The sequence below is a fragment of the Adelges cooleyi genome, unplaced genomic scaffold, assembly GCF_023614345.1.
Source record: "Adelges cooleyi isolate 19-005CV unplaced genomic scaffold, UGA_ACOO_1.1 ACOO_flye_CR_arks_rails_tigmint_CR_PRNA_2, whole genome shotgun sequence".
Lineage (NCBI taxonomy): Eukaryota > Metazoa > Arthropoda > Insecta > Hemiptera > Adelgidae > Adelges > Adelges cooleyi.
This window is the reverse complement of record NW_026095860.1, coordinates 10,688,387-10,702,267: the sequence shown is the minus strand read 5'-3', so window position 1 is coordinate 10,702,267 and position 13,881 is coordinate 10,688,387. Positions and strand designations below refer to the sequence as shown.

The 13,881-nt window shown below is 28.9% G+C and overlaps 1 protein-coding gene across 1 annotated transcript; it reads left to right on the top strand.

Moving 5' to 3' along the window:
* Nucleotides 1-1,674: 1,674 nt before the first annotated feature.
* On the top strand, nt 1,675-13,413 carry LOC126833421 (EF-hand domain-containing protein D2 homolog). The gene is made up of 4 exons (XM_050564754.1): nt 1,675-1,955; nt 12,018-12,165; nt 12,737-12,871; nt 12,932-13,413. The coding sequence occupies exons 1-4, from the start codon at nt 1,720-1,722 to the stop codon at nt 13,061-13,063; spliced, it is 651 nt and encodes a 216-aa protein (XP_050420711.1). The 5' UTR covers nt 1,675-1,719; the 3' UTR covers nt 13,064-13,413.
* The last annotated feature ends 468 nt before the right edge of the window (nt 13,414-13,881 follow it).

Genomic DNA, 13,881 nt, shown 5'->3' with positions numbered 1-13,881 from the left:
AGAGTTCGGCGGAACAAAATAGTGTGTTTTTTTCTGTTTTGGTCAGTACAACACAATACTAGTTAGTTAAAAAAAATATATATTATACATTTGATTTGGTGTAATTTGTGAATTCGAAACGGTCAAAATGTAGTAGACGTTAATCCGCGAGCTGTTATCGATTTTTCGGTGGCGGCAAAATCCGGTAATTTGCATAACAGACAAACCAAATTGTTTTAAAAAACCGTGTAGTTAGTAGAAGCATTGATTTTTTTTTTTTTGTAAAACCATTGGTTATTACCACACGACCCTTTATGTTGCGCTGTAGGGCATAAAATAACAAAATAAAAACGTTGGAAAGGGTTGTGAGTCATTATCATGTCCAAATAACTGTAAACACATTTATATATTCTATTAATAATTTTTTTTAGGTACCTGACCTATCCAGAGGGCAACTTTTGTAATGAGAGCAAAAGGCAATAATTGGCAATTGCCTTTTTTCCTTTTACAAGGTCTTCTGCCGTCTACCGTGAACACACTGCGATGTGTAAAATGTCAAGAACTCAAATCAGTTTAGAAACGTCAAAGAATGGAGACTATGGAAAACGTTATGTACTATAATAGAATAAAACAAATTAAACGATTTTATTAATAACGAACGAGCTTACAGAAAACAAGACTAAAAAAATATAATTAATTGCTATCGATTTAAAAAATAAATAAATAAATTATTATGTCAAAACTTAAAAAGCCCACTAGGTTAACCTACATGTGAACTAAATGGTATTAGATGTACTGTGTACGCCATTTTCAATGGTGGGCATACATAAGTCATTTATAAAATCAAGAAGTATTAAGGAGTTAAAAATAAATTTAATTTGTATTTACATTTTTTCCCATAGATATTTCACAAATGAGTTAGCTACTCATCGGAGAATCGATACACGTTTTACGTTTATTTTATAGAAAATTTAATACTTCCAATTGGATGAATTGTGTAGAAAAAGATTCTACTAATAATGAAAATCAAGAAAAAAAGTAAATGTCAATAAAGAACAATACCGTCTAAGTTTGTCACAATGTAATGAAGATAGGACAAACATCCAAACAAAGGGTTAGAGATACAGAGTTTTGAAAATGATGTTCCAACGCCCCACCCTTTGTTTGGGCTTTAAATGAGAAAACCAGGTTGTAAACAAGAGTGAACTTAACTCAACATAAAAGAAATTTAAGCAACCCTAAATACATCATGTGTGGAGTAAATAATAAGGAAAAGCTATTATAACACGACAAATTTAAACTATAAATTTATTTTTCTGTAAAATTGTTTTGTTTTGAATATCTATAACATTAGTTTACCAATTATCTGCCATCCAGGCCATATTTTTTAAATGCTAATAACTCGGGAAGTACCTATATTTTATCTGAAACTGAAACTGGTTATCGACCAGTTATTATTTTTATTATATCATTCTGCGGGTAAATTTACGGGGTCATTCACAGGTAAAAGCCAATTTTACATTTAAAAAGTCAACCCAAATAATAATAATAATTATTGATTAATTTCAATATTAAAGCTATTATGTATGTTATACAATATTATGGTACACGGCGGACGCATGCGCAAAAACGACGATCGAACGCGTCCGCCGAGACCGCTGCCGCTGGCCGTGTTGTACAGTGTGCGCACGTTTTTTGCATCTATCAGGCGGGACAGTGTGTGGTCGACAGAGCAGTGCGATGGACGTGACTACGACGACGACGACGACCACGACGGAATCGGCTGCGCCCAGCGAAACGGCTGAGGGTGAACTTTCGGCCGTGTTGAACAGGAGGCAACAGATCAACGAGGCGCTGGAGGACGGCAAGCCGGTGGTGCCGCAGTTTCTCCGGCGCGTCGGCTCCAAAAACGTGTTCCTCGAGTTCAAGGAGTTCTCCCGCAAACAGATCAACGAGTACGAGACCACGTTCAAAAAGTGAGTACATACATTATTACAATATTACTCTCCACGCCGAGGGACCAACGCCCGGATCGATTTTCGGAGGCGACACAATTGGTCTGGTATATTATTACTTGACTCTCAGGTGGATTTTTTGCTTAGCTTTGAAAAAACTCAACTATACTCAATCGTAGGATGGGAGTGACTGAAATCAATGCATTAATGCGACTCGCTAATTGAGTATGCAAATAATAGTTTTATTTTTGTTTTTCTTGCATTTTAACACGTTTGAGTGCAGCACAACGATAACGAGTTGTGTCGCATAGGTAAGCATTTAAGCGTGCCGGTGCTGTACGGTTTTTATTCTTTTAAATAGATCATTGAGAAATGGGTGTCTACTAAATGATAATGATAGTATTATGATGTATTATTATTAGCCAGAAAACCTAATAACCCGCCGCCGTTAGGCCTGCAGCAGACTTTCGCCCGTCCCGTTTTTTGACCTCGTACCCAGTTAGGTTGATATCGGATCTATATAAAATGATTTTTTTTTAAAAATGCACCTCAACGCTTCGAAGATCAAATGCAATAAATTAGACGCGCAGTGATTTTTCTCGGCAATTAAACGTCTGTCCGGCATTGTATGTAAATAAGCGTAATGATAATATATATCATAATGTTATTATGTCTTGTTCGGATTTATTTACCGCCCACCGAAAACTAGTACAGCGACTTAGATAAACTATTATTATTTATAAACTAAATAATATTTATACAGTGTGTGACCTCTTCCGGTCCGGGCCGGATATAGGTATGTATAATAATATTAATAAAATAACATCACTATATGTAAATATTTCTATCTTTGGACGTGCAGATTTGGAATATTGTTTTTTTGTTTTTTTCCTCGTTTTCAAATTAAAGCCGAACTCAAAATCAATACATTCAAATCCGTAACGGTTATATTTTTCACTTTCATTATAAGACTTCAAGGTCATATCCGTGTGGTGCCGTATGACTTAATTTGGCGTTAATTCCACTATGTGTTGTTACAATCGCCGTTGCACTTGTGTTTTGTTTTTCCCCTTCGATGATGATAATAATAACCATTGTATATAAGTACATGTTTTATCACTTGAACGTTTTTAATCCGTTATTTCCGGTAAAACTCCCGGCGAAATCCACAGCTGCTGCGTTTGTATTTTGATAACAATCGGTAAAAATAGAGACACACGTGAAATGGCCAAAGATTAATAATATTATTTGCTAAAAGAAGAAAATATATAATATACCTATTCGACGGATGAAACGGCCAAAAATAATATTTACTCCAAATAACAGTTTATCTCCAATTTTATATATTATTTATGCGCAGTTTTTTATAATTATTTTGTTAATAAATTTCAACTACTCTTCCCCATTATTCGTTCATTTTTTGGTCTTGACTAATTTAACTTAGGTATAATATTGTCTATGGTTTATGTTTTTAATTATTTTATATTGACCGGCTTAGGTAAACAATCGTTTTTCAATTTTTTCTCTTATCCTGTGTAGTGTAAAAATAAGCTAACCCAAATTTGGAGTCAATTGATTTAATATAAAAATATGTCGTTCAATGAAGATATTTTTTTTTAAAGCGACAATTAAAAAAAACCAATTGGTACGTTGTTCTTAAATCATTATTAAAAGTTGATTTACCAATCACGTTTTAAACAAGTTGTAATAAAATGTCTTGGTAAACAAAAGTTGAATAATAATTTAACTTTCATGATTATAAATTTATGTATTTTTACACACGATTAAAACCGTTAATTAACAAACTAACTATTAGCTTCAACTCAAATATTGCTCTACACGGTTTTTTTTTGTATTAGTAATGTTTGATAATTATTTCCTTACTAATAGTTGTGTATTATATAATGATTAACTTAATATTGTGGCCTATTTATTTATATGTTTATATAATCGCGATGACGAATTATGGTGTCATGTTTTTATATTTATTTTAATTATCAAAAATATTATATTGTTATAAAAAATGGCAAAAAAAAAATTAGTCATTTTTTTATTGAACCTACTTCCTTGACCAATTTTTCTGACCGTTTTGCTTGTTGCCATTTTTACTTAGACTCGTTTATTTATACAACAAAAAACAATATGAACTAACATCTTCTATACACACAACTCTTTTTTTAAATTTTTTTTTAAATATTCTTATAATTTCTGACGTACTCTCGAGTACAGGTGCAAGTCCGTTTTGTTATATTATTATCATTTGCATTGAATTTACATACACTGTAATGACTAATGACTGTGCACACAGATTATTCTAGCGACTAGTCCTATCTTTATGGGCTTCGATGTCACGAATGCCGATGACCAGTTTTCGGAGGAAAATATCGAATAATTGAAAAAAAAAACACACAAAGAATCACAGTTTCCAAATAAACGGTCAATTATTATTCGGTTAGCGATTAATAATTGTTGTGCACTGTAGTTGATACACAGAATGCAATAATAATGGTCCATGACGAGAACCTACTTATTATTATTTTCATAGTAATTGTCCTTACATAGTAATTATTTTTTGCTTACAATGTGCAATAACGCTCACAATTAGCTCAGGTTATTTATTGTTATTGCGTTGAAACAATAAAACAATTTAACATTTTTTAAACGCCGATTGTTTCCAAAAGAAAATGTATAGTACTCGATAAAAATTTGGTTAGGTTTAAGTTATCAGACGAGAAGAAAAAGGCTGTAGTCTTAACTAAAACGTCTTCAATTTTTCCCTTAAAGGAAGACTAGATCATGAACATGTTTTTGGTCAGACGATTTGCTCTCTTATCAGCTGATTTTCTTATCTAAAATCTTATATTATTATCAGTTACTTGGGAATTACTGATTTCGGTTATAAAATGTGTTTTAAAGAAACGTTTTTTTTTTTTACCTTTAATCAAATTGTATTGTAGTTATAAGGGATCGTTCAAAAAATCCTGCTAAAAAAAAGGTGTCGATAACAGATTTAATTGGGTCATTTGTGAAATTCCCGTTTTCAGATTGGCCCACGCCAATGACCTCCTCTGGTTAAGAGTGATTGTTGGCTAAATTGAATTGGACCATTTAAACGTGTAAAAATTAAAACAGTTTAAAAAACAATAAATTATAAATCTAACCAACATGACCATGACCTTTTTTAAAAAGATTCAACTATGACTATGATGTTTCTCGAAAGCTCGGTTCAGTCGATTTAACCATTTATCGTTTAGGTATCGACAACGCCAGTAATTGTAATGGGACGATGACTGAATGAATTTAATACATTTTGGAAGCCAGATGGGGAATTGGAAAGTTGATAATTGTTTCAAGGAGAGACATATGTTGCAGATTAGCCGAGTAGTAAATCAAAATAGGCACGTTAAATCATTATAAAAATATGTTTTTCAACATCAACTGCGTGTGAGATTTATTACTTTATCATTTTAATCGGTGGCTTTCTTTTCGACGATTTCCGTTCAAAGTGTACATGTTGAAAACTAATATTAGATAATATTAGATAATATTAGATAATATTATACATCAGCAATATATGATAAAAAAATGTATAAACATAAATCATGAATTGGCAACTGCTATGTTTTGCCAAGGCTGTGTTTATGTCTCAGAATAACTTCGGGTTAATATAAATTCAATATCTATTAAATATCAGATTTGCCTTTAAAAATGTAATAATATTTGTAAAATGAAGCAAACGAATTGTCTTGAACAAACATCAATTTGTGTTTTTTACAAGTATTCACTTAAATAAATTGTACTGATCAGAGTTTGCAATAACATGTCTTTTTTTTTTAATTAAAAAAAGCTTGACCCAGTTAAGTTTAATGTAGGTTTAAAAAACAAACCCATATTTTCGGGCGAATGCCAGTTTTTCAACATTTAATTTGAGATTTTTTACATAAAGGAGGTGTGAGGCACCTTTTGAACTATTATACAATTATTAACCTTTAAGTAGTAATGGGCGTTGGCCCAGGCTCGAAAAATTGTATTAGAATTCTGCTTCATAAAATGTGTTCCGTTCTATTTAAAACCTGAAATAACGTTTTGATTAGTGTGTATTACACTATATATTACCTAATATAAACTGTTGTAGACACTTATACACTAAAATCGATGCTCGTGGTAAAAAAAAAACATGACCTGATACGATTGGAATTGGTGGGCCCCTTGGAGCAAAACATACTATTAGCGAATCAATCAATTCACAGTTTACAGTTATGTTTAAAATACTTTGGTATATTTTCTCAACATCTGGACAAATCGATTTACAGGTACAAAAGTTACAACTTAAAGTGTAGAACCGACAATTTTTTGTTTTTACTTCAATGTCAAATCTAATCGAAACTATGCTTTTGGATAACACCATTCGTATGATTGATTATGAATTGATACAGTTGAAAAAGGCTGCCATTACAGCTGTGCAACCCACCTAAAAACCGTGAAATATTATATTATATTATTATTATCTTTAAGAATTTCCTGACATTTTTACCACACCTTATCCGTACCTAGCACGCCGTTTATAATCGCCATTACTTATTATATGACTACACTCAATAAAACCCATCCGATGATGAATCACTCCGAAACGTATTCAGCCAACAAAATTGTTGTATAATTTTCATAGTTTTAATAATTTTTCTCAAGTTTAAGTTCAAAACCGATCCGATTTTCCTTTTGGAGTTTTCAGTGTAATTTTTATTGTTATATTTCATCGGTATGAGTAAAAACCCAACAATAGCTGCTATAGTGTTGTTACTTGTTATTATTATGGTATTTTATTTGGTGTGATGATGCGTCAGACTACCGTCATTAGATTTACTTATCGACTATTGTCCGTTTGTTCCGGTTATGCGACCGATTGTAACAAAAAAAATATGAATATGGGTCAAAATTAAAAGAAAGAAAATCACCTTAGTCCAATGGAACAATTTGATTTATTTTTTTACCGCAAGTAAAAAAAAACCATCTCTATCCGAATATGATTGGTCACTTTTCATAATATTTTAAATTGTTATTGTTTGTTTTTTTTTTTTTTAAGCATGAACTCGATGATTTTTTATCATTCTTCCAGAAGTGTACACATAGTTTGCAGTAATATTTTCAATTAAAAAAAAATTGCCTTTTTTTTAGATCATTTATATTTTATAAAGTAGACCGTATAGCGGTCGTTAAAATAAAAATAACAACACCATATTCGGCGGTCGTCATGTTTATAGTGTTTAAATACGAGTTTTTGGAATCGTTCCAGAATATAGTTGACTTCCTCAAAATCTGGCCATGTCATATAAAATGTGTGGTGCAAACGACCAAAGCTAAACATAAAGGCCTGCGTTTATTTAGTCCTGCCGAGTATAATAATATACGTTATTGGGTTAAGATAGCCAAAGAAGTTATTTGGTTGCAATTTTTTTCAAACTAAACATGTGAAATTTATCTTGTCAGACGTTGTGCTGCACACTTTTTAAAAATATGATGTTTTGATAAATTCAGGGGAAGATTTATAAGACAAAAATTTTCCTGATTAATATTATAAATCCTCATGTGCTGCGTTTTACAAGCTAATTAGAAGTTTGCACCTGGCTTAATAACAATATTTATCTTATTGTTACCAGCTTGTTCTTTCTGCACCTGTTAAGATAACCTCGAATTATACCCACTGATAATAATTTATTTCAAACCCAGGACAGAGACCGGAATACTATTAGTCATATTAAACAGCGTTATTAGTATTATTGTCGTGTGCCATTTGCATTAGTCGACTTACGTCTTTCCTGGTTAGTATAATATTCTAATAATATTTTAATAATTAAAACGCATAATTTTTGGGATATAATTCAACGATTACACGTTACAGCCTCGATGCAGTGCTGATGTGTTTTACAATAATGTGTTTTTATTTTTATTAAAATTAATTGTTGAAAAAAATTTATCTTCAAAATCGTCAAAAAGCATTCTGTAAAAATATAAACATTTTTTAAACATATTTTAAATCGCGCCATGCTTTAAATTATTTGAAAAACAATCCAATTTGTTCTAAATTTTTTGTGGAATATTTATTAGACACAATTAATAGTACCCCCAGAAGGTGCAGAAGATTTTTGGTTTTTTTTTTAAGCTAAAAGTTTGGACTAAAAGTAGATTTAACGTGGCTCTGTAACATGCAGTTCTTTTTTAAAAATCTGTAGTCTATTTTTTTAGACCAAAAATAGGATTCCCTGCACAATGTTTCTTTTAAAATAGTATAATATTGTGCATTGTTAATACTTACTTACTTTTTACAACATTACAACTAATCTACTAAAAACTATTGTCAGTGGAATATTCTCAGCTAAAAAATAATGCGAATAAAATAAATACATTAGTTATTATTATTTAAAAATCAACGGGCACGAATAAAATCCAAAAATTATATTACTCTATTACCAATGAGTTTATTATTTTTTTTTTATAAAATCGCCAATATTTTTCAAAATCCACTTGCTGCGATCACTATTTATTTTACAAAATAATCCCGCGCTGGCTTCTTTGTTCGAAATTTATTGTTCATAAACTCTTTGTGTGTTTTGTTTTATCCGTATAAAATAATATAGCGTTTCTGTCCTACGTCGTATTGCAAAAGTGCAGCAACAAGTCGTATTACCTTTTTAAAAAAATATTAATTCAACGCACTTCCTCGTTCGCAACAGGAACAACAATTGTGTGTGTGTGTATTAAACAAAACTCGTTTAAACTTTAAAAAGGAAACACCATCGACCGACGGACTCCAGTTGCGGTGACGGGTAATTGTCAGTGAAAGGGAAAGGAAAGGATTTGGTATAATCGTTTTTTTTATTTTTATAAAGACAATAGGTGGAAATTCAAATGTAACGTTCAAAATCGTGTCTTGCACACGCTTATACAATTTAAAAAATAATTATAACTCATTATTTAGCGTATGGCACACACTGTGTCTTAATAATGTATTATTATAAAGGCACTGATTAGTTTTATCGCGTAACAGAGAGGTACCTCTGTTGTGAAAACGATTTTTGAATATTCTTCAATAATTACAATAATTAAAAAAAAAAATGGAATTTCTATCACGATTTCAATCCAAGTAAAAACGATTTTCTTGTCTTGCCATATTTTTATGGGTGTACTCTGTGTATTCTGGTCTATAATTTCTAACTTACTTTATTTGAAAATAATTTTGAGTTAAAAGAACAGAGTCCACACTTAATAGACATTAATCATAATAATTCATAACACGAATTGTAGGCACAAAAACTGCGAATGAGTACGCTAAAATATTTTATAAGTATAAAATGTATTATAAACTAACATTTTTTCATCAATTATGATATGATTCAACTATAACCAATGGCAGTGACCGTGTTTGTCAATGTCATGTTGTAGGTAAGGATTATATAAAAAACATACCTACTCTTTAAGTTGTATAGATAGCGATTATAATAAATTTAAATGTCAATTCTTCAGACTTAGAAATGTTAGATCAATTTTAAATACTTATACATACTCATAATTAATTGATGTATAGTATTAGAGATTGTGTTAAATTTTAGGAATGACGTTTGAAAATCAAACTTAGTATAATGCATTTTGGTTCAATGACATTATATTATGAGTGTATGTGATTAAGTGATATCTACATTATGAAATACTTGTCATAAAAATGTTTAAAAACCTTTTAAGATTGTTATATCTAGAAATAAATCACGAAGGCATAACACAAACTAAACTCGCCTTGTTAAATGTTTGTTATTATTAGTATTATATCACATGGTGTCGAGTGTGTAAAAAAAAAATTAAATCAAATGTTTATACTTTGCACCATGACTCACAATATATATGAGTCATTAATCGTTATCGACGTGTCTTTTAAATTGTATTGTCTAAAGTTAAATTGAATTAATTTTAACTGCCCGAGGAAAATATTTTACTGAATTTCCCTTTTATTTAACGTTAACTTGATTACCAATTTAAGATTTTCTACTCGTGCGGAAACATCCTAATCATTAAATTTGTATCCTTTTCTGATTACTAATAATGTTTACACTTGTTGAATGTTTAAAACTCCTTACGTGACTTAACTAACAAGAGAGTTGGAAAATATATTCATAATATTATGGTTTTAATTAGTATTTTTCACCTAACCGTTATGGTGATAAGTGATAAACATTCGGTTAAAAACTAATTTATTAATTTCGTGGTCAAACATACATTAATAAGATGACATTTAAACGCGTCCAAAGTAGACGTCTTTTTTTAAAATGATCATATTTTTGACAAATATTTTTTATTTAAAATGCACTTTCTTTAATTTAATGCGTTATATATATTCCGACGGGTAAAAAATATACCGATTTTTTATTTAGTCAGTTTGGTAGTTATAAGTTTATTTTAATAAAAGTATGAAGTATTTATCCGGGGGGTTATACCGCAACTGTTTGCCGGTGATTAAACATACAAAAATAGCTAATTCAATAAATTATATTTGTTAAATAGGTATTAATAATAAAAAATAAAATGAATAGTCTCAATTTTTTCTTTTTTCCTGGCTAATGCCAACCTTCAAAGCCAAAACATTAAAATATATAAACAAATTTGTTTTATTATTGTTATTCTTAAAAATTGTACTGCCAATAATTACCCCTACACAAATACTTTTTATTCAAATCTTTATTGTTGTCTTGACACAATAATAAGTTTTGCGTCGACTGACTTTCAATAAATATGAAATAATAAAAAAAATCCAAATTAAGAGAAAAAAAAACAATTTATTATTTTGGAGCTGAATGTGAGACTAGATTTTTTTCTTACTTTATTAAATTTGCATATATACATCTACACAAATATGCACAGCAGTTAAATGAGTAAACAGTAAAAAGTGAAAAATATAACATGAAGTAGGGGGGCACCTAATGGTACTACCTACTTTGATTTGAGTCTAGATTTAAAATATAATCTATGAAGTTTTCTTTTTAGTACCTAAAATAATTAGAAACCAGTAAAAATAATAATAAAAATAATTTATTGGTTGTCACTCATTTACATCAAGTTTTTTTTTATATCTCAATAATACTTATAACATTAAAATAATTTCGCTAAGATGTTATTTTAATTTTACGACTATTGTAAAATAACATAACAACTTTTTTTATGATTTATGTATCTTATAAAACTTGTAACACATAAATTTATGGCCATAAATTATATTTCTAATAATTATTGATTAATATACAAGACACCTTAAAAACATTATTTACATTGCTAAATGCAGTATAAATGATTTTAAATGATTAGGTGTATATTATACATTATTTTTGACAAAACATTTTAAGAACTACTTTTCATAAACGTATAGAAGGTATATATAACCTATTCACGATTATTCGATACAAGCCTGAAGGAATGTGGCCGACTGTAAATTAGAAAATTAATTTTTTAATCACTCATATAGATTACTACTTTTACTGTTACGAGTCGAGAAACGGTTTATGTGTTTATGCAGCTGCATATTATTTTAAATACACCTTCACACAATTACTGGACAATGTAAAAACTATAGCTTCTTGGCCCCTACATAGAAGTTAAAACATAAACAAGAAATGTGCACAATTTGTTTAACAGAGAATGCATAGGAAAAAATCGATTTTGTTAATTTGAAAACATATTCCCGAAAAACATAACAGGTCATTTTTATAGGCTATTGCTTAATGGGTTTTTTATTGTGCATAAAAAAATATTCTATTATAATTTGCTTTGAATAAACCTTTTAATTTTAATCACTTAATAAATTTGATATTAATTTATGTAATTTTTGTTTGACGAGATAAATTATCCAAAAGAAGACTGAAGATCTTAGTATAATTTATTTTTTAATAGCTATACCTACTTAGTTGATAATAGTAGAAAGCAATTATTATAGTAATAATATAATATTTTTTAAGCACTTCCTATATGAGAAAAATAAAAAAATAATGACTAAAAAAAATTGTTTATTAATTACATTTATTTATGATACTATTTATTGTTTAGATTTGACATCGGCAAAGATGGATTCTTGGACTTGGAAGAATTGAAGCGAATGATGGAGAAATTGGGTGTACCACAAACACATTTAGCGTTGAAAACTATGATCAAAGAAGTCGATGAAGACGGGGATGACAAAATCAGTTTCAGAGAAGTAAGATAATTAATTTAGTCCAAATTCATTTAACTCTCATAAAAAACTGTAAAAAAGTACAATTTTTTTTTAAATGACCCAATTAAATTTTAAACAAGCAGAGTTGTGTAAAATTGCATGAAACTCAATACAAAAATACTTTATTTATTGTTTACAGATAAAAAAAACTATCTCTGGTTATTTTAAACTTGGGTTAAAAAATGTTTCAACCAAAATTTACATTTTTTACAACTTTAACCAAGAAAATTTAAATAATTTATAACTTATAAGTAAAAAAAAATAATCTTTAATATTATTTTTCATCTTAAATACTTGATTTTTAGATAGTTAATAAATAATATCCTATATTATTATTATAATATTTAGACATTTTAACAGAATATTATAAATATAAAAAAAAAAAAATTGTTGGATGAACAATAAATTGTTTTAAATAAGCGAATAACAAACAATTTAATATCGAATAAAAAACAATTAAATAAAATAATTATTTATTCTATACCTTTTGATTTAGATAGTAGATTATATAAATAATGCCTTGCTTTGTTAATGAGTTGTATTTGTTTTTTAGTTTTTGCTTATTTACCGCAAGGCTTATGATGGTTCTTTACCAGCAGACTGTGGTCTTTGCGAATTGGCCAGACTCACCGAAATCAATGTGGACGAAGTCGGTGTTATTGGTGCCAAAGAGTTCTTCGAAGCTAAAGTAAGAGCTTTTGAACACTATTAACATACAACCATATTTTAATGATGATTGTAATTTCAGATTGAATACCAAGGTCTTGCGAATCGTTTTGAGTACGAGTTGAGACAAGAGATGGAAGAGAAAAAAAGGTTAGAGGACGAAAAGTCTCGGAGGAAAATCGCATTCAAAGAGAAGACTGCTATTTTTCAGTAAAATCTGGGTTCAGGAAAAAGAAAACCTTACCCACAAGATTATCCTATTTCAAATTAATCACATCCCGACGTCGTAGTCTGTGTATCATTAAAAAACATTATGTTTAACTTTATAGTAAATATAATTTTAAAATACTAATTTATTATAATTAAAAAAAAAATATTATTACCTATATATACTATATTCGGTTTTCGAACTAATTGTGTTTAGAAAATGTGTGTTTTGATTTGTAATATTTTTGTTTTTTATTATTATTATATTATAATTTTTATAACTTTGTTTTGCGTTGTATATTTAACTTGATTTATATTTGTCTATTATTGAACTTGAATAAAATGTAATATAATGTATTAGTTTATTTGTTTCCATTACATCCTTGGCTTCTGAACAATCTGACAAATGAAGAATATATTTTAAAATATTATATAATAAAAGCAGATTTTTCTTTCGTTGATGCAAACACAATATATATTTGTATGTAGATAAATCATAAATGAAAATATAAAAAAATAAAAGAAATCACAATAAATGTTTTTATAATAATAAATATAATTTTTTTGGAGGTTCTCGAAAAATAAAAAAATATGAACAATGACATCAGATACATTACAAAAATATAATACGAGTGTGTAGTTTTAAGGTATGCTAAATAATATGCATTATATTTTATATTTATAATTGTTTGATAGACCCAAATAGAAACAGCAAAGCTAAAAAGCTTTATTTGTAATTTTATAGATTTTCCTTTCTTGTGTATTTTATAATTAATAATTGAAACGACCCATAAATGAAAAATTTTTTAGTTAAAAATGATATAA